Consider the following 25,278-nt stretch of genomic DNA (forward strand, 5'->3'; position numbering starts at 1 on the left):
TGTTATAATGAACCTCAGGGATTTTTGAGCTTTAAATTCTTCCTTTCTTTCCCCCAAGAAAAACACATACATATGGATGTTCCAATCACCCGAGAGAGCTTCGAAAAGGATTGAAATTAGCTATCAGTTGAAAGTGGCCTCCCAGGTTTGGAGAATTGTTTCTGTGTCTACAACTTTCAGGGCTGTATGGGCCAGGAGTGAGGGCATGGGTGTGTGTTCCCTGTGAATAGCATCTTTGCCTCTCAGGACACATTCATTACAATCAATGAACAAATACTGACATATAGTTACTAGTTTAACTTCATTTTCAATTCTTTCCCTTGCCTTGTGCCTGATTATTGTCTCATATTCCTGGTCCCCTCACAGATTACATATTGCATTTAGTCAGTATAGCTTTTTAAGCCATAGAGAATTTCTGTTTTATCTTCTTTGTAATGACCGTGGATGGTCAGGTGTTTCTTGGAATGCCCCTTAATTAGAATTCTTTCATGGTTTTTGTCATGATTAGCATGGACATGTTTTGGGGGATGAAAGCACAGAGCTGGTTCCATGCCTTGTCACATCACACTGTTGAATGCCTTTGTGATTTGTGGCACAGTGGTGAATTGATTGTGTATCTGATGTTCACTTGGGAGTGAACTTGCTGGCTGCACAAGAAGCTGAGCTGTGTGAGCTTGGAATCAGTGAGTTCAAGGTGCTAAGTGGGCACCAAGGAGAGAAGAAAAGGGTAGGGTCAAAGAGAAAGACAGAAGGAGACAGAGATGGAAGGAAGGTAAGGAAAGAAGGAGGAGAAGACACCAGCCCATAGTGTGTACAGGGAAGACACTGAAGTCACTAGTTGACTGGTGCCAGAGAAAGCAAGCAGGGGGACAAAGATTTTGAAAATCAGAGCATGTCTTTCTGTTTATTTTTGGATTGTTTTAGAATAGTACTTTTTGATGATTGCTGTTAAGACAAAGCTCTTGAAGTAAATCAGGAAGGTTGGTTGGCTTCAACCTTCAAAGTAGGAAGTCAGGGTTGTCTGTGTCCTGGGTAGTGTCGCCTCAGACAAGCCAGAAGTGCATCTCTGATCGGAGTGTCTGGCTGAGGCCTGAGGCAGTCATGGAAGCTGCTTCCATGACTCACATTGTTGTGACTGGCAGATGGGCTGGAACAGTTACATGTGGTATTCCCATCACTGCAGACTTGACCTCTGCCTACAGCCTGGAGGATCAGGATGAAGGTGTGAAATCACAAAGGGAGGTGGCTGGGATGTGAGAAGCAAGCTGAGCTGTGCGCTTCCTGATACATCGTTGACTATAGACAGAAGCTCCACATTCTAGGACAGTTTGGAGAGTGAAAGGCTCTAACTCTGGAACTGGAGGATATTACGATATGACCTTTTGTTATATGGCAGTATGGATTTCTTGACCCTTCTTCGTGTTTAAACTCAGTGGGTTCAGTTGTAACTTTTCTTTAGAGGTCAAAATAGCATGTAACTTTTGGCACAGAATTTGCCCTTACCTTAAGCAAGTATTTCATTGCTGAATAGGCTGGGAAACTCTTACATGTAATAAAAGCCCTCTGACTTTGTTTTTATTACACCAACCCTATTTGGAAAAGGCTTTGCACTTAGGAGAGGAAGCAAAAAGGCTATCTTGCTGTTAGACAAGCCAAACTTGCAGAAGTGGGTTCTGGCTAGAGGAATGTGGACATCTGCAGACATCTTGCACAGAGGCCAATTCCTGCAATGATGTGGTCAGACGTGGTAGAGCCCAGCTGTTTGCTCTACTGAGAGAGGGCTTTAGTTAGCCCACACAGCCTCCAAGTGCTGTGTCTGAACTGGCTCCAACAGCAAGCCTGTTGAAGCTCACCATCCCCCCAGAGTGATGGAGCTAAGTAAGGGAAGTTACAGATGAAGACCTAACTTTTTTTTTTTTTAAGTTTCACAGTGATGAAGTAGAATATATACATGGTACCCTCTTCCTCCACAGATTATAAGAATACAGGTAAAAAAAAAAAAAAAAAAAAAAAAAAAAAAAACCAATTTATCCTTTAACTCTAGTTTATCAGTAGACTGGTTGTGATTTTTTATTATCTATGTCACCACACTAGAGAGACATTGAGTAAAACATCATCTTCCTGTCTAAATACATCTGTACTGTAATTTGTTGGTTAAGAGAATAGTCTCAAATGCAGACTTCCTGAGTTCAGATTCACCCATGACGCATTTCTAAGATATGGGACTTTGGTAGTTGGTTTAACCTTCCTGAGGCCCTAATTTCCTCAGAGTAGATGATAATAGTACTACTTACCTCAAAAAATTGTTATGAAAATGAAACCTAAGAACGATTCCTAGCATTTAGTGGAAAGTTCTGTTCCCTGTGAATTTTAATTCTTCTTAACTTGCCAAAGGCTGCTGCTACCTGCACAGGATAGTTAACTATGATGTTTCAGGAGTAGTGGGTCAGTCGAGAGGATGATGAAAAGAAAGAGGTCACATGCATGCTATACTCACTTTTACACAAGAGTAACTTCATTAAAAATGTATCCTCTTTGTAAATGCTGTTTGTACTGAAATCTTAGAGTAATAATCTTTAATATGAAAACAACCCAGTGTGTCTCCTTAGACTTTTACATGTCTTACTGCCTTCCAACTAAAACAAGACATTAATTTGTTTCTAGAGTAGAGCCTTAAAAAAATCTGTGGGCAAGTAGAACAAATTCTACCCAGCATGTTCAAGAAATTTCTGTTAGTTCACAATTCTCCAGACTGAAGTCGCAGGGAAGAAATTGTGTATTTCTAACACTGTGTGGAGCCATACAAAGGAGAATCATATTAAAACCACCATCAGATGATGTTGATAGAAACAACTGAAATTTTAAAAGTATGCTATTTAACATAAAAGATAAAATTATTGGCTAGAAGGTTGTGGTACACGCTTTTAATCCCAGCACTCAGGAGGCAGAGGCAGGCGGATCTCTGAGTTTGAGGCCAGCCTGGTCTACAGAGTGAGTTCCAGGACAGCCAGGACTACATAGTGAAACCATTTCTTGAACCCTCCCCAGATCCCCAAGAACACCCCAAAAGTAATGACATCTTAGCTTAAAGATGAGGCTCAGATTGTTAGCCAAATATTTAAGATTTGGAGCATGAGTAGTGATATAGGGCAGTAAGTAAGTGATGAAGCAAACCATCTCCCTGCTGCTTCCCCTGTGCTTATTTCTGTTCTCACGCTTGTCTCTGTGTGGCATCTGTCACTCCTGTGCCTCTATGTCTGGACTCAATAGCCATTGGTTTCTTACAATGAAACCTGACAGCTTAGATCATTGGAAGATGAATGCTTTATCTCCCTCCCTCTGCTTCCTTTCTTGGGGGGGGTATTTTTTTTTTTTTCTGGAGCAGGTAAGAGGATTTCACTGTGTAGCCCTAACTGACCTGGAACTTGCCATGAAGACCAGGTGAGCCTCAAGAGCAAAGTTTCATTTGTCAGTTGTTTTTAAATACCTGTGCTTTTGGGTCTCAATTAGGAGGCTGGGAAGTCTGTGGTACCTCTGACAATGGAACCAGGATGTATCCCTAGTGCAGGAACTGACACGGGTAGGGTCTAGGCCGTACACCAAATGATTTGACTGACTTTGATGATCCCTAATGGAAGGCCTCACTCTCCCTGGGGAGTGGATGGGGGATAGGATGGGGGGCTGTGGGGGGGATGGGAGGATGGGAGGTAGAGGGAACTGGGATCGATAGGTAAAATAAGAAAAAAAAGTTAAAAATAAAAAATTAAAATGAATAAATAAATAAATACCTGTGCTTCTTGGATCAGTTGTCTTACTGATTTCCAAACCTTTCTTCCCGATTTGTTCCTGAATTCATGACAGCTATGGCATTATTTATTTATCAAGCAAATTTAATGTGCGTGCGAGTATATTTGTGGTGCATCTGTCTGTGTGCATGTGTAAGGCCAGAAGGAGACGTCAAGTAGCCTGCTCTAGCACACTTTCCTTCAGTCTGTTGAGATGGATAGCTCACTGAACGTAGAACTAGGCTGGTGGCTGGCAAGCCCCCTTCGTCCCTGCCTGCCACAGAGCCTGGGGTCACAGGCACGTGTGTGGTTATGCCCAGGCTTTTTATGTAGATTTGAACTCAGTTGCTCATCCTTGTACACTGAGAGAGCTCTGTGATGTGACTTTTACACCGTGAAGACTTAGAACACTGGCTTCCTGTTTTGTGACTGTGGTAAATTCTGTAGTCTTCCATGAATTTTGGTGATAGAATGATTCTAAATATAGAAAGCAAGTTCATAGTACTAACATTTTTTGAAACCTTGGGGGGAAATCTTTTGAGTGCCTTGCTTTGGAGGACCGAAATGACTGACCCTGGACCTTAGCCATTAGCCCTTTCACCAGGTCATATGTGATGGCACTCCATAAATGCACTCATTTATGTCGCTCGGACAGCCCTGGTTTTTACTTGAAAAAAAAAAAAATAGCATTTTAACCACTGGGCATCCTGCAAAGGCACAGGGGGCTTGTGAAGTAATGCCAGGAACTGTTTTGGGAGCTATTGATGGGGAAGGGTTGAGGCAATTGAGTTTGGCTGGATTGTCATTTTAAACTGATAGAATTTAAAACGTGTGAGCCCCCTCCTCCCCACATCCCTGTGTCCTATTTCCCTATATGTAAGGAGTAAGGTTTTTCTGCCCGCCGCTGGTCTTGTCCCGCTGCCGCGCCAGCCCCAAATAAAGCTCAGAGACTCTGTATTTGATATAATGCTGTTGACCAGGTACTAGTTTCTTATTAGCTAGCTCTGTCTTAAGTATTAACCCATTTCTGTTAAATATAAGTATTTCTACATGCTCTAATCTTACCGGGGAATGGGGCATGCATCTCGTCTCCCCAGTCTCTCCATCTTGACTCCTCCTCCTTCTTCCTCTTTCCTCCTTATCTCCTAGTCCCACCTATCTTGCTTTCCTATTGGCCAACAGTGCTTTATTCATTAACCAATACGAGAAACATATATACATAATGACATCTCCCATCACCTATACATTTCTTTACAAGCTTTTCCTTGCCCAGAATCTTCTGGATACTGAAGTTTGGGATTCAACTTTGTTACAGGTAGAACTAAAATGAGTCACACGAAGGACTAAATGACAAGATCCATGAGGTTAAATTACTTTTCCTGACGCTTTAATTGTATGAGAAGTTTGTCTGCATATATGTATGTGTACTATGTGCATGCATGATTCTTGTGGAAGCCAGAGGGTATCTGACCCCCCTGGGAATGAAATTACAAGCAGTTGTGAGCCATCATGTGGGTGCTGGGAACTGAACACAGGTCCTCTGGAAGAGCAGCAAGTACTCAATTGCTGAACCTTCTCTCCTACCTCACAGATATATTTTTAGTCTGTTGTCTCTTCCTGAGGAAGCTGAGTAGGTGAAATGATCCCATCCGGATGATAATGGTATTTTGTGCTTTCATTCTCTTTCTTACATGCAGGACCTGAATGCCCATTATTTTATGGACATGCATGCATGCCCCCATGCACACACACACACATACATGCACATATACACACTGGTGACAAGGCAAGCATTGTATTATCACAATGTGTGCAGAAATAAATGAAGACCAGGGAGGCTGTGAAATTATGCATCTAAAGTCTAGACACTCTTACTTCATGTTGCTGGGTATGAAGTTCAAGGTTCTGTTCTGTCCCCCAATTCTCTCCTCTGACCCTCACATCAGTCAGTCTAGAGTGCACATTGTATGCTGTAGATTATTCAATAATTTCTAGAATTATAGAAAAGGTGAATGACAGACACAGACTTTATCAGAGTTCTCTTCCCTGCCAGAGATAGAGAGGTGAATAGAGTTTAATTTAAGCAGGAGGACTTTGCATCTAAATTTTGGACGTATCCCAGCTGAAAAATATGTTTTAGCCATGCAGTTGTGTTGAAGGTTTATCCTTGAGGGACTGTGGTATTTATACTAGAAAGCCTTGGAATGCCTTCTGTTTTGTGAAATTTACTGTAAAACATGTGACCCTTTAGAAAAACATGACTTCTTAATTTTTGAGAATTTATTATGTGTTTTATCACACCTACCCTTACTACCCCTCCAGCTCCTCCCAGACTGCCCCCACAATGTCCCTGCTCCAACTTCCTTAATTTTTTTCTTCTTCCTTTTTAATTAATAACCTACTGAGTCAATTGCTGATGTCCACATGGACATGGATGAAAGGCTGTGTCTTTCTCCCCCAGCAGCCATTAACTTCCTAAAGTTCTTCCAATAGGGGCTGGAGGCCTCATGATCCATGCTCCAATCATTCTGGAATTTTGACTGGCTTGATCTTGAGTGGGTAACCATAGCTAATTGAGAGTCCGTGAATGCATCAGCAATGCCATGTCCAGAAGACAGCCTTTTCCAGCTCTCCTCCTGACTCTTACATCCTTTTTGACACCTCTCTTGTGATGTCCCCTGAGCCTTGGGTAAGGGGTCGATATAGAGGTCCTGTCCGGGTCTGAGCACTCAACACATGAACTTTCTAGTTAGCTGTTGCCAGCAACTGGCATCAGTGTTTAGGCTAAGAGTGTGCACACACTGATGGGCTAGTTTCTTTTCTGCCTGGTCCGTCTTGCCTTTCTGAGTAGCCACACTTTCACCCAGTTGCCTTCAGGAACCCTTAAATATTGACCCTCTGGATTCTGAATGAAGGCTTTGCTCCAAGACATGTGACAAGCTGTCTGTAAACAGTAAACTCATAGTGACATTGCTTTGATTTTCCAATGATTTCTGGTACTGGCTGTTTCCAAGTTTGTGCTAAAGAAATATTTACATGTTTTGGCCCTTATTTTTTTTTTTTCCTGACTGACGGTAGAGTTAGAATTCCTGTAATTTTGTCAAAGAAAGAATGTGGTAACATTTTAGAGATACACTGGGCCAGAGAGGGAGGGAAATATGCCGTTTATGAGAGTAGTCATTTAAAACTTTGCATGTCACAGATTTCAATATGATCTTTCTTATCCAGGTTTATAGGAAGTTGATTTAAATTGGACCCATTTACATAGCTCCTTTGGCTTTCACATCTGTGCATGAGATGGCAACAGTTTCTTTAGCATCTCTGGGTTTTGTATGTGTTGGTATTAAGGCCTTCCTACCATATCATTAGGTTAAAATGTGCCAAATGCCCTAAGCAACTCAGCTTGATTGGGCCCGCAGATTCTACTGTTCTCTGTTTGTTGGGATTATCTCTGTGTGTGTGTGTGTATGGGGGTGGATTTCCTCTCTCATTTGGTTATATCTTATTTTTCAAAGTATGGAATTCTTGTGTTTTTGTTTCAGACCCAATGTCTGTGGATCACGTTACAATGCATACTGTTGTCCTGGATGGAAAACCTTACCTGGTGGAAATCAGTGTATTGTTCGTAAGTAAATACATAACCTGTCATTTGCATGTTATCATGGTTTCAGTTGCTTGGTGATACTTGCTGCTGAATACCGTTAATGTGTTATAGCTCAGCCTCCTGGAGCTAAACGTTTCCTATGTATTCTGAATCCCCTTTGGGAAACACAATAAATTTCCAAGAATTGCCCTTCGTTAATCAGTGATTTCCTTCAGAACATTTCTAAATCTACAGAATGGGGCCATGGGGACACTTTGATTAAAGTTGTATGCTGTTTGCACAAGCCGCTCCTCATTGGGTAGACTAGTATAATCATGATAATGAGATTTTGAACAAAGGCTTCTCATTGCCTGACTTCCTCACTATAATTTCTCCCTGTTCGATTCTACTATGCCCGGGCCTCCCCAAACTATTAAATTTGAGGGGAAAAGCAGGTATAACTCTTAGACAAAGAGCAAAGGCAAGAACTAATTTTAATGAACAAAGTTGAGTCACAGCTGGGTGTGGCAGTATGCACCATAATCCCAGAACTCCAGAGGCTGAGACAGGAGGATCAGGAGCTTGAGGTTAGCCTGGACTACTCAGTGAGAACAGGTCTTTTAAGACAAAGGCAAGCATGATTGTATATAATTTAATCCTAGCACTTGGGAGGCAGAGAAGGGAGACCTCTATAAGTTTGAGGTTATCCTGGTCCATATAGCAAGTTCCAGGCCAGCCAGGGATAAACATAGAGATCTTGTTTAAACACCCACCCACACACATCCCCATAATAAATAAACAGATTTACTTAATGGAGATTGCAGAATGTGGAGTTCTCTTAGGGAGCTGACAGTTGAATTCTTTCCCCATAGTTCTTTGGAATTACCTACAGAATGCATTAGGCACCAGAATAAACGTTGCTGTGATTCTGTGATAGCCTATCTAATAACAGCTTGCCGTATCTATGAAATCTGTTTCTGTGTCTCAATATACCCTATATATTATTGTAACTTTTTATATCACATTCACATCTTACAAGGTTCTTGAGTTTGGGCAAAGGTACAAACTGTGCCAGTAAGTCTAAGAACTAGTGACAGAACCTTAGTCTGCTGATAACTCTAAGTCATCTGTGATTTAATTGACTCCTCAAGACCCTAGCAGAGCATTTGGTTCTGGATGACATTGACAATGAGAATCTCCTTGACTGTAAAATCAGCACTAAATGGTGGATTCCAGATTCCCCCCTCAGGCTGTCAGTGTAATTCAGAACAGAGTAACAATTAAATGCTCACAATAAAATCGTCCGCCAAGAAGACTGTTATAAGTCTTCTATTATTAAATTATAAATTAATATAAGAGCACAGTCCTTGTAAGAATATAAATATATTTAGCTACAAAGTTTTTATTTGTTTTGTTTTCTCTTCATTAGCTTGTCCAGGAATTTAGAGCTATTGGGTCCTGTTGAATAAGCAGAAAGGCAGAATGCTACCAATATCAATAAGGGAGTTACTGATTCAAACTGGAGTTCCTTTACTCTGGTAGACTTGCTTTGTAAATGAGTACTTGAGGGCCAGTGGGCCCAGGCCCCTCATATGAGCACTGAGTCCCTGTGCCTAGCTGTGTGCTGAGGAACTCATATGCTGATAGATTTCTGATTTTATTTGCAGCCATTTGCCGGCATTCCTGTGGGGATGGATTCTGCTCGAGGCCAAATATGTGCACTTGCCCTTCTGGTCAGATATCGCCTTCCTGTGGCTCCAGATCCAGTGAGTCTAACATGTCATTATAGATGATATTATTTTATGTGGTTATGGCCTATTTTCTTCTAAATTTGCTTTTAGGATTTTTTTCTTTCCCTGCAATACATTCCCTCCCACTAGAACATCTGCCTTCTCTACTTTGCCCAGAATTCTTGGAAAGGCATTCCTGGATCTAGCCTCTCACTTCCATTCCTCACTCTGTATGGGAAAATTGCCTATGGAGTGTAGAAAGAGCATAAAGATGATGACCTGCTATGTTGGTACAGCCACATTCATCTCTGTATCTCTAATGGAGAAGGTGCTCACTGAAATGACCATATAATGAACATTTTTGGTTCCAGAAAACTAGCCATTTTTATTTGTGCTACTGAACTATGAAACCTATCTGATGAAAAACCTATTTGAAACTCAAGACATGCCTTTTTGTGGGGAAAACATGAGAGATAGTGACATACAGACATGGCATTTATTCTGTCTGGTTACATAAACATCCACAGTTTATGCTAGAGAACCATTGCTTTCTGGTTTTATTGTTTCTTTTATCTTTGAGTGTGTATCCAAAGTATCAGAATGGGGAAACGTGAGGGCTGGGAGGCAAGTCCTTATTAATTGTTTAAAAAGTTAAAGTTCATGTCTGTATAAACAGCCCTCAATATCCCAGCTACTGCCAAGACAAAACAAATGTGTGTCTGTATTTCACTTCCAGTTTCTGGAGAGAAAATGCACTCCCCTTACTGCTATTCCATATCTGAGGACATTTTTAGGACCCCTGGGGTGGATTGAGCTTGTCCTCCTTGGTCTGGTGCAAGTAGAGACTGCAGTGTGTCAAGGATCCCTCTCTGTTAAGAAGCCTCACATGAAGCTGTGGCCTTCATTAGTCCAGTAGCTGGCTCAGCTGGATTGCCTGACACAGTAGACCATTTTAGTGCCCACTCACAGGGGAGCACATGAACTCAGCCTGAAAGCTTGGTCAACATTTCCCTGTCCCAGGATGGGCCAGAGCAGAGGAAGTGGGAAGGGCTTTGGGGTCAGAGGACAAAGATTCAGCCATCAGCCAGTGACAGATGGGGATTTTTGGAGCAAAGGCTCTGGCTTCTAAGCTCCCAGTTTGGATAGCTTTGAGATTTGTCATGTACTGTCTCCTGTAAATCCTGACCAGGACTCAGCCTCAGCCCATAGTGGTGCTTTCTGGAATCACTCTAAAGCAAACTACCTTTGCTGAAACTGTCTGCTTCTGCTGGAACCCAGTTAAAGATGGCTTAATACTAAATGAAGCTGGTTGTAGGTCAGGATAGCAATTTCCTCCTGGTCTGGGACTCTTATTCCACATACTGAGCACAATATATTCTTACTCGATCTTAGCTTGCTTTTGCATGTACAAGATGAGTCTACCCATCAAGGCCACCTGAGCTGGAGGAACAGAAAGAGTGAAGTCAACTAGGAGTTTCAAGAACATACAGGACATCCCTACCTCTACCAAAAAGACCCCAGACTGCTATCCAGGAGAGAGCCTCTCAATATTGGAAGAACATGGTTATCAAGATAGGAATAAAACTCTTCCCCTAGACTGGCTTCTTACCTGATTATCACTTTAAGGGAAGAACTGACTGTCCAGATAGGGAGTTAATCCTCATGACTTCTCCTCGAGAAAAAAAATCATGAGCTACAGACAGGATTTTATGGGTTTTTTTTTTTTTTTTTTTTTTTTTTGGTTGTGGGCCTAGCCTTTTAACGCCTGAGCCATCTCTCCAGCCCCAGACAGGATTTTAATAAGACCAGAGGTGATGTCTGTGTGGTCCCAGTATGCTTCAAACTAGCCTTGAGGTCAGAAAGAGTATAGCAATAAGACCCTAAGTCAGGCTTAAGCTAGAAACTGGAGTCTGAGCCCTGTGGATGGCACTTTCTGGAGACTTTGGATCTGTGTATGGTGCCTGGAGCTATGGAGCTGTGTGTAGACCAGAAGAATATATAGAAAAGACTGTCACTTCATCAAGATCTTTGAGGTATACATAATCTTAAAAATTATTGTCTTGGACTCTCTTAGAATTAACATTGTTTTAAGAGCTTGAAAAAAATAAAGATGGCAACACTTAAAAAATTAAGTGTTGCTGAGGATGGTCAAAATTCCTTTCTGGCCTTTTGAAACCATGTTTAGTGAACTAGGTGGGCTGTGTTACAGAAGGTATGGACAACCTGTAATACTCATTAGTGAATACAGATCATGTGATAACTCTCCTGTTGATGGGATAACACCAATCAGTAAGATGTTTTCATACAGCTCCCTGTTCTGCTAGAAGGGGTGTTTTCAGTGTGTCTAACCATTTGACGTTGTGATAGCACACTGTCATCTACAAATGGATTTGGCTGTATTCATAGCTGCCCCAGCATGCACACAGCCCGCAGGTTGGACAGGTCTGATTCCAATCAATCACTTCACCACTCTAACTTATGAAAAAATTCTACTTGTCATGTGATGAGGTGATGGGGGCTGGCAGTCATTGACCTCTGAGCTCTTATTGTTCTCATCTGATTGAGGAAAGGGTGGAAGGAAGCTGTTCTGGCAGGTGGTATTTGACTCCAATGCCCTGCAGACCCTAAGTGGGGAAACATCTTTCTACAAGTTTCAAACTACACCAGCAAAATTCTCACGTGCGAAACCCTCACAAGCCATTCTCCAGAGTTTGCTTCCTCACCATCAGTGGTGCATAGGCTCTTCCCCGAAGCAGGTTTTCAAAGCGAGCAAACTCTACCTAATCAGTCTTTCCTTGGCTCTTTCACACTTCTGGTGCACAGTCCAAGCATGCTTTGCCCAGCCCTAGATCACAGAGATTGTTCTCCACCTTGTTTCTAAAGGTGTATAGTTTTCTGTGATTTCAGACTGTGTGCAGTGTGATGCTGAAGTTAGATTCAGTTGTTACCTATGGGTGTCCAGTTGCTCCTGCAAAAACCAAAATTCTGTCCCTTGGGCATTTAATTTTGCTGTGGCTTGGCTCTTAAATGTCTTGTAAAGGTCAAGGAGATGTTGGCAGTGATGAAATGTTATAGGGAGGGGTCTTCAGGTCACTGGAGGTCCTGAAAGATGACTGTGAAACTACAGACCCCTTCTTGCTTTCCTATGTCGTCTTGCCCCAAGGTGTGTCTTCTTTACCTGCCACTCATTCCTGCCAGTATGTGCTGCTTCCTTGTAGGCACAAAACAGCGGGGCCAAGATTGTAGAATGGAGTCTCCCAAGCTGTGAGTCAGAGTAACCCTTGTCCCACTACAGGCTGATTAAATTCAATATTTGATATAGTAATAGAAACCTGACTAACAAAAATTAGTTTTGTGGTGGGTTTTTTTTTTTTGTTTTTGTTTTTTTTTTTTTTCAAAAGACAGTCAGCCGGGTATGTTTTTGTGAGTCTGGCCTCTCTGCTGCTCCACTAATCTATCCCTTCTCCTTTGTCCCAACTCTGATCCCTTAGCCACGTGATACAACAGGTTCAGGCCCTTACTTTCTTTTTTCTTTTCAGAGTTGTTTTGTCAGTTCTTCACCTGCCCCCACAATCTTTGCAGATTTTCAGAGGTGTTGTATTAAACCTGCATATCAATTTGAGGAGTATTCCCGTCTAGTAGAAGCCCATCTTTTTCTAGTTTTGTTGTTTTCTGTTTGCTTCAATTCCAGTTGAGTCTGGGGACACTTTTGCTGCCAGTATAGGTCCAAGAACATAGGAATACCAAGGGGTGCAAGCATGTGCCAGAATGTGAGTGGGCTCAGAGGAAGAGAGGTTAGTGCTCTAGCTGCTCTGGAAGGCTTGACTCTGGAAAAAGCATTTTCAGGATCTGTATGGTTTACAGTGACAGAGAAGAGTACCTAAAGGCTGCCTAGACTTACCCTTTGGGTTTCTTGAATGGTTTTGCTGTCTGCTCAGACTTTATGGAAATACTTTATCACAGATGCCACTCAACTTGCCATTTCCTGGACCCTTTCTAGCTCAGATAACTTTTAGGTTTTGGAGATGCTCAGGTCCTGTTCTAAGATGTGCATGAATATTTATACACTTGAGGGAATTATTGGTCCAAGTGAAATTCTTCTTGTCTTGTGGTAACTCAGGCCATGCTGGAGGATTGTTGTCTCAGGTTTAGGGTCCAGGGACTGGCCTGGCTATTTGATTTGTCTGTTTGTGTTTTTCCTGGTGGTGAAATTAGAACACACATTCAGCCTACAGTTGCTTATTTGGAATTTGTCCCCGAGTGTTCTCTCTGCCGGCCGAGTCTGCCTAGACATGATGGCTGGTCTTCGAAGCCTAGTACATTCCGAAGGGAGTCATTGCTGCGATGTTGAGAGCCAAATGTCAGCCTGCATCTCTTCCTTTCTGTGGTGCATGCATGCCATTCCTTTCGAGTTAGTCACTCTAATGGGTCTGCACTGTGCTTTCTGGAGAAAGACTTTTAGACTCTTCCTTGCCACCTTGTCAATGGAGGGCGATCAGTCGGCATTTCTTGAAAGGACTAACTGATTCTGCAATGAATGTGAAATTTATTTGGGTTCTTTGTGGAGACAGGTAAATGTTGACAGTTTCTGTTAGTTCTGGGGTATGGAGCCTGGCGTGGAAAGGTCTGAGACCACCTGACCATCTTTGCTGGGTCTTTCTCACTGGGGATCTGATTGTACAGGACAGCTTCAGCTTGCCCAAGAAAGCTTAGACTCTCTTAGTATTCTGTTTGTTGTAAAATCTCAACCCAGGCAGAGTTTAGGCATGTGTCCTAATGCAGGGCATTCAGTACTCCCAGTAAAGAATGCTTCAGAGTTGTGTGTATCTTTTTTCGTTAGACAGACTCTGGTCTGCTGATTATAACACATCCAGAATTCCTGTTAATTAGAGAGTAAATTTAGACTAGGCACCAGTGGCAGATTCAATCCAAATGAAAACCTGTCAGTGGGTCTGTGTTCAATAAACTCTTTCCAGTTTGGGTGGCAAAGGTGAAGCCAAATATCTACTTCTTTTATTTTCTCACAGAAATTCTGGGTTTGTGCCAACCTTTTAAAATAACTTTTGAGACAAAGTATCTATCTGTATGTTGCTGGAATTTACTTTGTAGCACAGGCTGGCCTTGAACTCATACCAACACTCTAGCCCTTGCCTCAAATGCTGTGATGTTTCAGAAATAATCCCCTCTCCTAGGCTGTGTCCCACTTCTAAAGGGATGCTTTTCTTTAGGCTCTAAGACCCACCCATGGTATAGCAGTGATGGAGGACTCCATTCTGTTGTAGCCTTGCTTGCACACCACACCTGAAGACTCACGGCCCGTGGGGCTGTGTGACCACTGGACTCACAGTGACTTTTGACCTTACCAGACTTCCAGGGTGGTTTTGTTTCTTAAAGGAGAAATAATATTTTTAACCTGGAAAAGTTTCAGCTGGAAAGAGAGGGAGTTTAAAGAAATGAAAGCCATATAAAGGGGGACTTTTGATATGTCAAGCTTCACTGTATACGTAATCATTCTCCCTGAAAAGGAGAATTTGTTCTGACTTTCAGTTTGAACAAGTAACTGGGAAGCCACTGTGCAAATCCCTGGTAGTTCTTTTCTTTTTCCTGTTTGAAATCTCAGAGTGGCTAAGTGGCTTTGTTGCTCATGTGGGAATGGAAATCGGGTCTTGGCATGAACCACTTTAATTGAAATCAGTTTGTGCACCGAGTTTGCTCTAAGGGTGACGTCATTTCCTGCCTTTTCCCAATCCTCACTGTTTTTCTAAGATAGGATGGAACTAAGCATAGCACCAAATTTTAAAGCAATTGTGCACCATTTCCTGACCCACTTAGAATAGTATCCAAAGTTCTTACCATTTTTTCCCTTTGTGTACTTGTAGATAGCTTTAGTGTTAAAAAGCATTTGGCTGAGAGGTTTTACTGGAGCCTCAAGAAACAGTTTGTGAGGTTAGTTTGCTTGATGTATGTAGCAGTGCTTTAGGGGAAGCTGTTAATTTTTGTAGATGGAGGAAAAAAATTAAAAATATTTGAATAATTATCTGCTTAGAGCTGTATAAGCACCTAGGACACAAAGGGTAGGTTCTTAGCCCCAGCTTCTCTTCAAGTGTAGTTCTGTTGCCATTGCTAGGTAGCGAGAGCTAAGCAAATAGAATTAACAGTGCTGCTCTGGGCACACTGAGGGATGTAATTAATAGTCATGACACTTCCTACTCTAGAGAAAAATGAGTCATGGAAAGGAGAAACAAGAAAAGTATACACGCACGCGCGCGTGCGCGCACACACACACACACACACACACTTGCAGATGGATTTACCTTCATCATCTGCCCTCTGGTTTGAGAGGGAGGAGAGAACAGAAGTCATAAAAGAGCAAGGGAATGGAGAAACATGTAAAGGGTCTTGGAGGGAAGTGGGACTTCATGAGAACTTCAGTTTGGACTCTTAAGAATTAGGGGCAGAGAAACAGAAGGTTCGAAGGGGTTCCACAAAGAGACCAGCTCGGAGTGCCTAGCATTTTGTGTGACACGTAATAGGCATGCAGACTTATTTGTTCTGAGACTGAATGATGGGTTCATGGGCCAGGAGAATGTGTTTCAGGAGCTCTGAAGGGTACCTGGGGCCCTGCTGAAGAGGCCTTGAGTGCTGAGAGGCAGGAATCTTTTGGTTCAGAGAAATACAACCTTCTGTGATACCTTGTAAGAACAAAACAGTCTTGAAAAGGGAGATCACTTTCAACATCTCTTTGTGTCTAAGAGGGTGCAGTAAGAACAGGAGTTTGACTTTTCCTTTTCCTGCTGTCAGGCTAGATTGACCTCAGAGTATTTGTAGCTCATTAGACAAATGCTGTCTCCCCCGCCCCCCATAGTCAAGTAGTTATCACTTCAGCGCTGCTGTGAGGACCTCTCACTGATGAGGCTGGCTGTGGGGAGGACTCTCCTGCATTCTGGAGAGGTTTGGCCAGCAAATTCCAGGAAGACAGCCGGGGAAAGAGCATAACCCCTGGTTCCAGCTTCTGCAAAGATGGAAAGCCCTCTGTTTTCCACCTAGTTCTTTCCCCTGGGAAATGACTCCCACACGTAGAGTAGGCCAGAAGAAGCCAAACCTCCAGGGCGCAACCATAGCCTCCTATGTAGAGGTGTGTAATAGGACTCACGATTTCCTTAGCCAAGTCTTCTTTAGGTAGGGTAGTTACTGCTTCCAGAGAGGAGGGACCAGCTGGATGTTTGAAAGTGCTGTCAGCACATCCAAACTTCTGAAATAGAGACAGCCTGCATGCTAGAGGCCTGTCCCTATCCTAACTGTGACCATTATCATCTCTCAGAGAGTGTTAACAACCACTTGTAAGACTCCACTTCTTCAAGTGGGTTGCTATCTCTGGTCTGATGGTGTCCACCCATGGGCTTGGGAATGCAACACATAATAAAAGTGAAATATTGATGGTGTTTAGATTACAGTTACAGTTTAAATGAGCAGCTGTTTCTTGGTTTTATCCAGTGAATACTTTAAACCTCTACTGACAAAATCTTCTGGCTATTTAATTCCTATAGTCTGTTCTTTTATTCTCCCAAATGGGACAAAAATTGGTGGAATTTATTATCTGAGTGTCTCCATGGCCAGATGCTTCATATTCTGAGTCTTTCAGTAGAATCACTGCCACCTTAACCTTGTCATTTGTCATCACTTGGGCACTCCTTTCTTATTGGTATTAATTACAGAGATGACATTGAGCTTTAAATTCTGCTAAATTAGGGAAGTCATTTAGCCCCATTCAAGCAAATGCCAAGAAAAAAAACTGTATTGTACTGTAAATGGTTTATACATAACATAAGGATCCTTGATAATTAGGAGCCTTCTGCTATCTGCATGATATATCAATCTCAATGAATTATTTTATTTTATTGTCAAATAGCAATAAATTCTATCTCTAGTGCAATGTTGCCATCTATGTACTCAAATTGCAAAACTAAGCCATTCTTTATTTTCTCCTTTCAAGTACAACACTGTAACATTCGCTGCATGAATGGAGGTAGCTGCAGCGATGACCACTGTCTATGCCAGAAGGGATACATTGGCACACACTGTGGACAACGTAAGTATGGCTTGTGGTAGATGTTGGTTTTATGTAGATCTGTGCAATTATGATTTAGGTGCTGTGAATTGCCTTTGAAGACCAGGAACACCACACCTTTGCAGATGTCTAGGAACACTTACAGATGAAAAGATCACCACAAATAGTACTGGATTTCCATCCTGGATGCTGACAGGAAGTTGTTTGTTTCACTTTCTTTTAAGCCTTAGACTTACAGGCAAATTTCTTCTCCTTAAAAAAGCATTTGCCAGTTATTTAATTCACAAACTACATACTCCACACTTTCAAATTGGAGGGCTCCATAATGTTAGCTTATCTGCCCGTGCAGCCATCACCATAAACCAGTTTTAGAGCATTTTCATCACTTCAAAAAGAAATCCCAGTATTAGTTCCAAACGTCTACCTCTTGATTTTCTGTCTCTACCTGAATTTTCAGGAATCATCTCTTAATCATTTCAAAACAAATCTCATCTTTGTTTCCAGACATTTCTAGCTCCTCAAGATAGACTCTGGTACTGTAGTGTTTACTATGTGTGTCCAGTTTGCTGCTTCACTCATGAGCATCATTGATTATGTCTGCACTCTACCAGTCCCTGCAGAATGCATGGGATGAGAGCTCACCTTAAGAGTTCTTTAATTACTGTAGGATCAACTGTACACCCTATAAAAAGTCTGTGAAAATTCAAAGACAGCAACGATAAAATAATCTATAATTCTGTTATTCAATTACTGCCTTCTAGGCCCATGACCTTTTACAGTAAATATTTTATTATTAGTGTTTTCATGTCATTAATTATTCCACAGTTGTGTTAAACTCCACTATACACGTTTACTTAATAAAATAGTTATTATTCATGTCATTTTGAGTCTTGCTGTTGTATGTATATTTCCTATGATGGAAGATGCTACTATGAATAAACCAACAATTATATAATGCCTAGTAGTTACCCCACACACAGAATATTGAGTTTTATGCAGCCCAACCTGGAGAGAGGAGAGAAGTCAGGGCTGCTCAGGCAGCTCTTGGGCCCTGTCCTGAGGGATGTGTAGGAATTCACCCATCAGGTGATGAATCATAGACTTTTTAAGCAAAAGGCCCAGTGTGGGTTGAAGTGCTAGATCAGGACATGTCATGGAGCATGGGCTAAAGCAGGCACTTTGTTAATGCTAGATAGAGGTGAAATGCAGAGACAGGTGATGGGAGGGAAATATGGTCAGACAGGAAGTCGTGGGTCAAGTTCTCTATATATATGTTTACTATTCCTTGCAAGTTACACAGAAAAAATAATGATAACACAAAATAACAGTGAACTATACCTACTGAGTTACTAACTCTACTTTACTATGTGGCAAGTACACTTCAAAGCTATGTTCTTGGGTCTGACACAATAATTCTTCTGGTAAAGGATTTTGCCACCAGGCCTGGTGTCCTAAATTCAGTCCCTGGGACCCACTTGGTGGAAGGAAGGGATCACTTTCCTTATGCTGGCCTCTTACCTCCACATATGTGTTGTGGTGTGTGCACACTCTCTCGTTCACTCACTCAGTTACTAAAATGCAATGAAAAACTCAGCCTCTACTAACTGATTTAATGTAACAGTGGTTTGAGTTGGAAACTCTCCATATTGCCCTCTCAAAATGAAGTATTAATCATCACATGCAGTTTGCATCTGGTGAAGTCAATTAGAAACAGCCACTTTAGGTGTAGATCTGAAGGCACTTCTCGGGGCTGCCTGTGATGAGACCGTAAGAGTAACCCATGTGTAGAATCACTTGTGGGGGGTGTCTGTTCAAAGCAAACACCAGGGTGTTCGTTCCCACCATGTTTACTTCCTTTTCTGGGGGATCCAAGTGCAGTGTTGTGAGACTTTCTCTCCTTATCTTGCAGCTGTCTGTGAAAGTGGCTGTCTCAACGGAGGGAGGTGTGTGGCCCCAAATCGGTGTGCATGCACATACGGCTTTACCGGACCCCAGTGTGAAAGAGGTAAAGTGAGCCTAAGTGATTTGTATAAATGGATTCTGGTGGCTAATCTGTTACTGGCTTATACTGGCACTGAGTATGTAGCTACTTCTTGAAGTTGGTTGGCTGGATGTGAAGACTTTTGAATTGTCACTGAGGAGGTCTCCAGGAGGCAAAGACAGTGGTCTGAGTGTGTATGCCACTCAGCAATTCTTGGCAATGGGATGTGGTATTCCATAGTGAGCTTATACATAAGAAGAATGGGCACTCAGACTATGTTGATCCTCATGGGAGCCCTTACCTGTGAGGAATGGACTGGGGGGTGGGTTAGGGGACAGGTGAGGGAGGGAAAGAGGAGGTGGGAGTGGGAGGAGGAGTGGGAGGGAGAATTGTGGTTGGAATGTAAAATGAAATAAAAAAAATGGAAAAAAAGAAAGAAAATCCAAAAGAAAGAGGATGGGCACTGGGATACAAAGAGGACCATTTCCCATAAAGGTGAAATACTGACCTTCACGTGATCCCGGTAAATTGAAGATGTAATTCCCTTCAAGCACACATATAGAAAGGGAAATATTTAGAATGAAAAACACACATGAAGAGTGATTGGCCGCGGTGGGAGCTGGGGTGACAAACTTGGAGTTCACAGGTCACTGCAGGGACTTCTAGGGTCTGATAAGAATGGTTCTCAAGACCGTGTACTCAGGAAGTGTGGGCAACCATTGCACTCACCTTTGCCTACAGAAAGACCAAGGCTCATAGATGTTCAAGGATGGCTTCAAGGGCAAACAAGTATCAATATGCTTTCATTTGAATCTGGATTTTCTGTTTTCAAATTTAATGCTCTCTGCTGCTACCATTTAAAAGAAAAATTCTGCCTGCTTTGTCTAGCTATTGATGCTAATTTGATAGTTATGTGGGGATGTGTACTGTTCTTAATGAATGCTATCTTTGTTAATTATTTTGTTCTAAATCAATAACCATTTTCTCATCATTTCTAGTTTTAATTTTCCTTATTATTGTGTTTTAAAACTGGTATTTAATTGTCGGTCTCTCTGTGTGTTACATATTGTATGTATATGTATGTGCACACCTGTGTTATACATGTGGAGTTCAGGAGAGGATATTAGTGTCTCCCTCTCTCCTTTTCCACCTTATATAGTGCTGTTGGGCTCTCTCACTGAGTGTAAAGTTCACTGTTTTGGATATATTGGCTGTGAGTTCCCAGGAGCTGTCTATCTCTTCTCTTCAATGCTGAAGTTAGGAGTATGTGCAACCATTTCCATCGTTTATATGGTTGCTGGAGATTTGAACTCAGTGACTCCTGCTTGCATAACAAGTGCTCTTACCCTTAGTCCAATTCTTGATTATTTAGAGGAGGTTGAAAAGTTTGTGTCATCTAAAGCTGCAATTGAAAATTCCTGGGGAGCCAGGCATGGTAGTACATGCCTTTAACCCCAGAACTTAGGTAGCAGAGATACATTGATCTGTGTGAGTTTGAGGCCAGAGAGGTCTACATAACAAGTTCCAGGACAGCCAGTGCTATATAGAGAAGCCAGTCTCAATAAATAAATAAATAAGTAAATAAATAAATAAATGAGAAAATTCCTCAGAACTTTTCAAAATTATAACGATCGCTTTTCTTCAAAATTGTATAAAGATTTTATTCTGAGATGGAAAGCTAAGATCAAGTATCATGTGGTTGACATGTCTCATTTAAGACATGTAGATAAGAGAAACAAAGAGCCTTGTGTGTGTATGTGACTTCTTTATTTATTTCAACTTGTCCATGTTGACCTAAATTCAGTTAAATTATAAGGAACTGATGGTATGTTTTAACAAGCAACTCTAGGCTGGTTTCTATGATTGCTGGATAAACTATATAGTATTTCGGGTCTTCACACCACCTAGAGCAATGCTATGTGGAGTGTAATTGGTGTCATGCATTTTGGTGTCCTTTCGGAGTCTTTGTTTAAATGGTTTCCCTTTATAATTTGCACATGTATATCATTGCCCTTGAGCTACTACACACCCAGTGGCATCCTTAGCAATAAGAGGACAGTCTGTAATATGTAGTAGCCTTCTGTGGCTTTCTGTTTGCTTTGTGAAGATGCTGTAGATTAAAATTGTTGATGTGTGCCTTGATGGTGAGTGAAAGGAGCCCTTTAAGCATTGTTTCTGAGTTTAATTTGTCTGGAGAACTAATTAATGATAAACATTCTCCTTTGAACAAAGTGGTCAGTAGTTGCTTGCAAAGAATAACTGGCTCCCATAGTGGGAGGTGCTGATGCTGGCAGCCTGAAGGAAGGGGGAATGTCGGTCTGATCCCATTACCACTTCAAAGATTTGATGCTTGCCAAAGATGAAGAAATGGCCTGAACACATGAAGTTACTAAGTTCCTAGTCAAAACTTGTGTATTTCTAGGAGGTGTGTTTAAGTAGCTTTCACTTAGATGTGGAAGGATCTGGCCACAAAGTAGTAGGGACTATGGCAGCATTCCAGATGCTGGTAGATGGGGAGGTTGGGGAGAGGAAGTGGGCTTTCCCTAGCTATTACCCTCTATTGTTCTCCTAGGAACATAGCACTGACCTCCAGAGAGGGAAGGGAGACAATGGCGCCTTTTCTCTCCTCCTCACATGAGAAGAAGGAGTGCCTTTTTTATTGCAAAATGCATTTTCATGTATAAACTTCACTATTTTGTATTCTTCTGAAAGTCACGATTTTCAAGAACGGGGTGCTATGCCTCTTGTCAATTATGTATTTGTGATTTCATGAACAGAAGATGGATGTGTAGAACCTAGCATGGCAGTCCATGTAGAAGGAGGGACGACTTCTCTTGATGAATTGTGTCTAAAGGAGTAACCTCTTAGGCTAGTGTTTTTTATTGAGATGAGGCATTTTGTGTTTAGAAATGAACTCCTGGGAAGCCTTTACTCCAGCTGTGTTCTCTCTGCCCCCCCACCCCCCCACCCCACCACCCCAATAGTGGCACCTACTAAATTATAACAAAACTGCAGGTTTCTGTTTCCTCCACTGGAATGCGGCCTCAGGGGCAACTATGAGTTCAATATCCTTAGTGAGTGATCTTCAGGATATTAGAGATATACTATAGGATACCAACAGTATATTCTAGAGGTAAGTTAGTGTAGGCTGCCTGTGTGTGGACAGCTTAGCATTCTTACCAGTTTTGTGCCAACCTTTGCTACACAGTGAGTTCAAGATCAGCTTGGACTACTTTAGACGCTGTCTCAGAAAGCATATTAATAATTATTATTATTATTATTATTATTATTATTATTAAAGATTTAAAAGTTAAGGCTAGGAGGGTAGGTTTTCTTTATGTTACAGCTTAACCAAGTTCCCTTTAAATAATTTTAAAAACTAAAAGGAGGTAGCTTTGATTACTGCTTGGATGTATCTAACACAGGGTTCTGGAATTTTCTCACTCATTTGGATTTAAAGGTATCAGTCTACTCTTGGAGAAAGCAAATCTAGTCTGGTTGCCATGGGCTCCCAAGGACTGCACCGACTGTGAGCATGTGCACCATCTCCTACATCCCGATCACTGACTCCTGTCTCCATGGTGATGACAATACTGGACTCTTTACCCACTCCAGAAACACTTTTAGCTGTTACCTGCTCATCAGTGAAGTACAGGGGAAGCACTGTTGAGAAACTAGCAGTGGTCTAGAGATCTCACAGAGCCTGTGCCGTGGTAGCATGGAGCCTGCACCATGGCTGATAGACCTGCCTCGTAGGGAGCTTCACGGGTAATGCAGGTGGGGAGGGTTTATTTGTTTTTGTAATAGTGAATAAACAACTAGGCTGTTTGCAACATCGCCTCATCCCTGCAGGTGCAGATGATGTTGGAGGAGCCTCGGCCTCTCCTCGTCATTTAGCTTCTCAAGCAATAAAAATGATTTTGATTAGATACAATCAAAATGACTTTTAACAATTCAAAAAAAATTTAAAGTGTCATGTTAAGCAACCAATAAGTATTACATAAACCAAGAGGGGCAATGACTACAGCGTCTAGTGAGTGGGAAAGAGGAGTACAAAGTGATGCAGATTTATGACAATCAAACTGCCCTGTCTGGATATACCACTTCATCCAAGAAAATTTTTCTATTTTTTGAGAGATTTTTTTTTTGCTATGTAGCACAGGTTGGCCTTAAATTTGCAATCCTCCTGTCTCAGTGTTTATTCCCCTCCCCCCAACTGCTGAGGTGTGCTAAATTACCATACCTGGTTTTAAATCTGTTTTCAATAAATCCTACAGTGTGTATTTGGGGCTTACAGCACATTACTGGATGCATAGACACAATAACATGGCTTTTATAGTGGAGCAAATTCTGTTGTCTTCTCATAATTCACTTGTTGGTAAGAAGAGCAACAAAAACCTTAATAGAGTACTGTGCTTGTAGGCAGATCTGCCCTACAAGGTGACAAGCAATAGCAGTGTCGCTAACATGTTGAAGTGTTCTATGAGCTTCACCTCTGGCATTTAGTCTAATGGAAAGTGGCAATGTGAGAAGACATGTTGCCCTGAGGGTGACTCTATAACTAAGGCAGTTTTACAGTTGGGCAGCTGGCAGATCATTGAATATACCCGACTTTCTTAGACTCAGTCCAGAAACTACATCTGTTGACAAAGGTGTTCATTGTTTTGTTTTGGTTGAGCAACTGTGTGTTCCAAGGGCACATAGGCCCCACAGGACTGGTGGTGCAATTGGAAATTGCCTGATTTCTGCCTCAAACTTACTGATTCTCTTTCCCACTCTAGGGAAGGTTTTTCTGTTGATGCAGGGCGTTTTCTGCCCAGTTTTCTTAGTGTGGGCAAAGCATCCTGTGTTCCTGCTTTGGCTTACATTGTCTTCCTTAGGTCTCTTCCCTTTAGCATCCCCTTTGTCTAGGCAGCCTTTGGGAAAGGATCCCAGCCCACCCACACCAGCTGTCTCTTCTAGTAGCCCACAGCTAGAAATACTTCTGCCTTTTCATTTTTGCCACAACAAAAATCTACCATTTTGGGCACAGTAAAAACCCACCTTTGGAGCCCCCATTCACATAACCACATAGGGCAGGCCTGGTGTGCTGTGTCGTCTACAGAGTAGGGCCTATGTAAGTGCCTTTGGTGGGAACAATTTTGAAGCCTTGTTGGTGACATGGCATCATGAAGTAGACTCCCACCAGCTTCCCCAGAAAGTGCTTAGGACTGCCTAGTCCTGTTAGTTAAGAGCCTTCCTGTCTCCACCTACTTTGGATGCTTTGCTCTTGATATTGACACAGAGTTAAGAGACCACCGCATCCACCTTAGCAAATTCTACACCATAGTGTCACATTTGACCTCGACTGTGTCACCTATATTACTCTTTGTGTTTCAATTGAAACTTTCTTTTTAACATGTTCTTCATCATCAAAGTAAGACTTTGGCGTTTTAAAACATGGTATATATGTATATACATATATATTACACACACGCATATATATGCAATGTATATGTATACACATATATACATACATGTGTGTGTACTTGTATATATACAATATATTCCATATATTATATAGTATGTGCTCATGTGTATGCAGGTGCCAGAGGGGAATCTCAGGCTCCCTGCTCTGTCACTCTCCATCTTTCTCGTTTGAGATGGAGTTTCTCACTTGATTTGAAGCTGTACTGACAGCCAGAATGCCTCAGCAAATCTCCTGTCTTCATTTTCCACACAGAGCTGTGGTTACAGGCACTCCTGCAACTTCACCTGGCTTCTTATGTGAGATTCAAACTCAGGCCCTTATGCTTGCACAGTAAATTATCATTGAGCCATCTCTCCCATCCCAAAGCTAGGAATGTACGATGGCTATAAAATTTACAAGTACTATTTCATCCTCGAAGACAATTAGTTTCCAATTTAATCTCTTAGTTCTTGTGAACTTGAAGTTTTTGTTACATTTATTTATTTATTGTGTATGTGTGTGTACATTTTCTTATACATACGCCATAGCATATGTGTGGAGGTCACAGGACAACTTTTGGGAGTCCATTTTCTCTATTTACCATGTGGGGCCCAGGGATCAAATTCAGGTGATAAGGTTTGACATCAAGTGCTTTCCCCGCTTACAGCCATTTTGTGAACTT

At 41.8% G+C, this 25,278-nt stretch overlaps 1 protein-coding gene across 1 annotated transcript in view; it reads left to right on the forward strand.

The window, feature by feature from the left end:
* Positions 1-25,278, forward strand: part of Fbn1 (fibrillin 1) — a 198,475-nt gene that overhangs the window by 18,421 nt on the left and 154,776 nt on the right. Inside the window, exons 2-5 of the mRNA XM_051183504.1 lie at positions 7,328-7,410; positions 9,036-9,134; positions 17,092-17,187; positions 19,076-19,171. Coding sequence (XP_051039461.1) covers positions 7,328-7,410; positions 9,036-9,134; positions 17,092-17,187; positions 19,076-19,171 — 374 coding nt within the window. The remainder of the gene's footprint in view (positions 1-7,327; positions 7,411-9,035; positions 9,135-17,091; positions 17,188-19,075; positions 19,172-25,278) is intronic.

This window comes from Phodopus roborovskii, unplaced genomic scaffold, assembly GCF_943737965.1.
Source record: "Phodopus roborovskii unplaced genomic scaffold, PHOROB, whole genome shotgun sequence".
Classification (NCBI taxonomy): domain Eukaryota; kingdom Metazoa; phylum Chordata; class Mammalia; order Rodentia; family Cricetidae; genus Phodopus; species Phodopus roborovskii.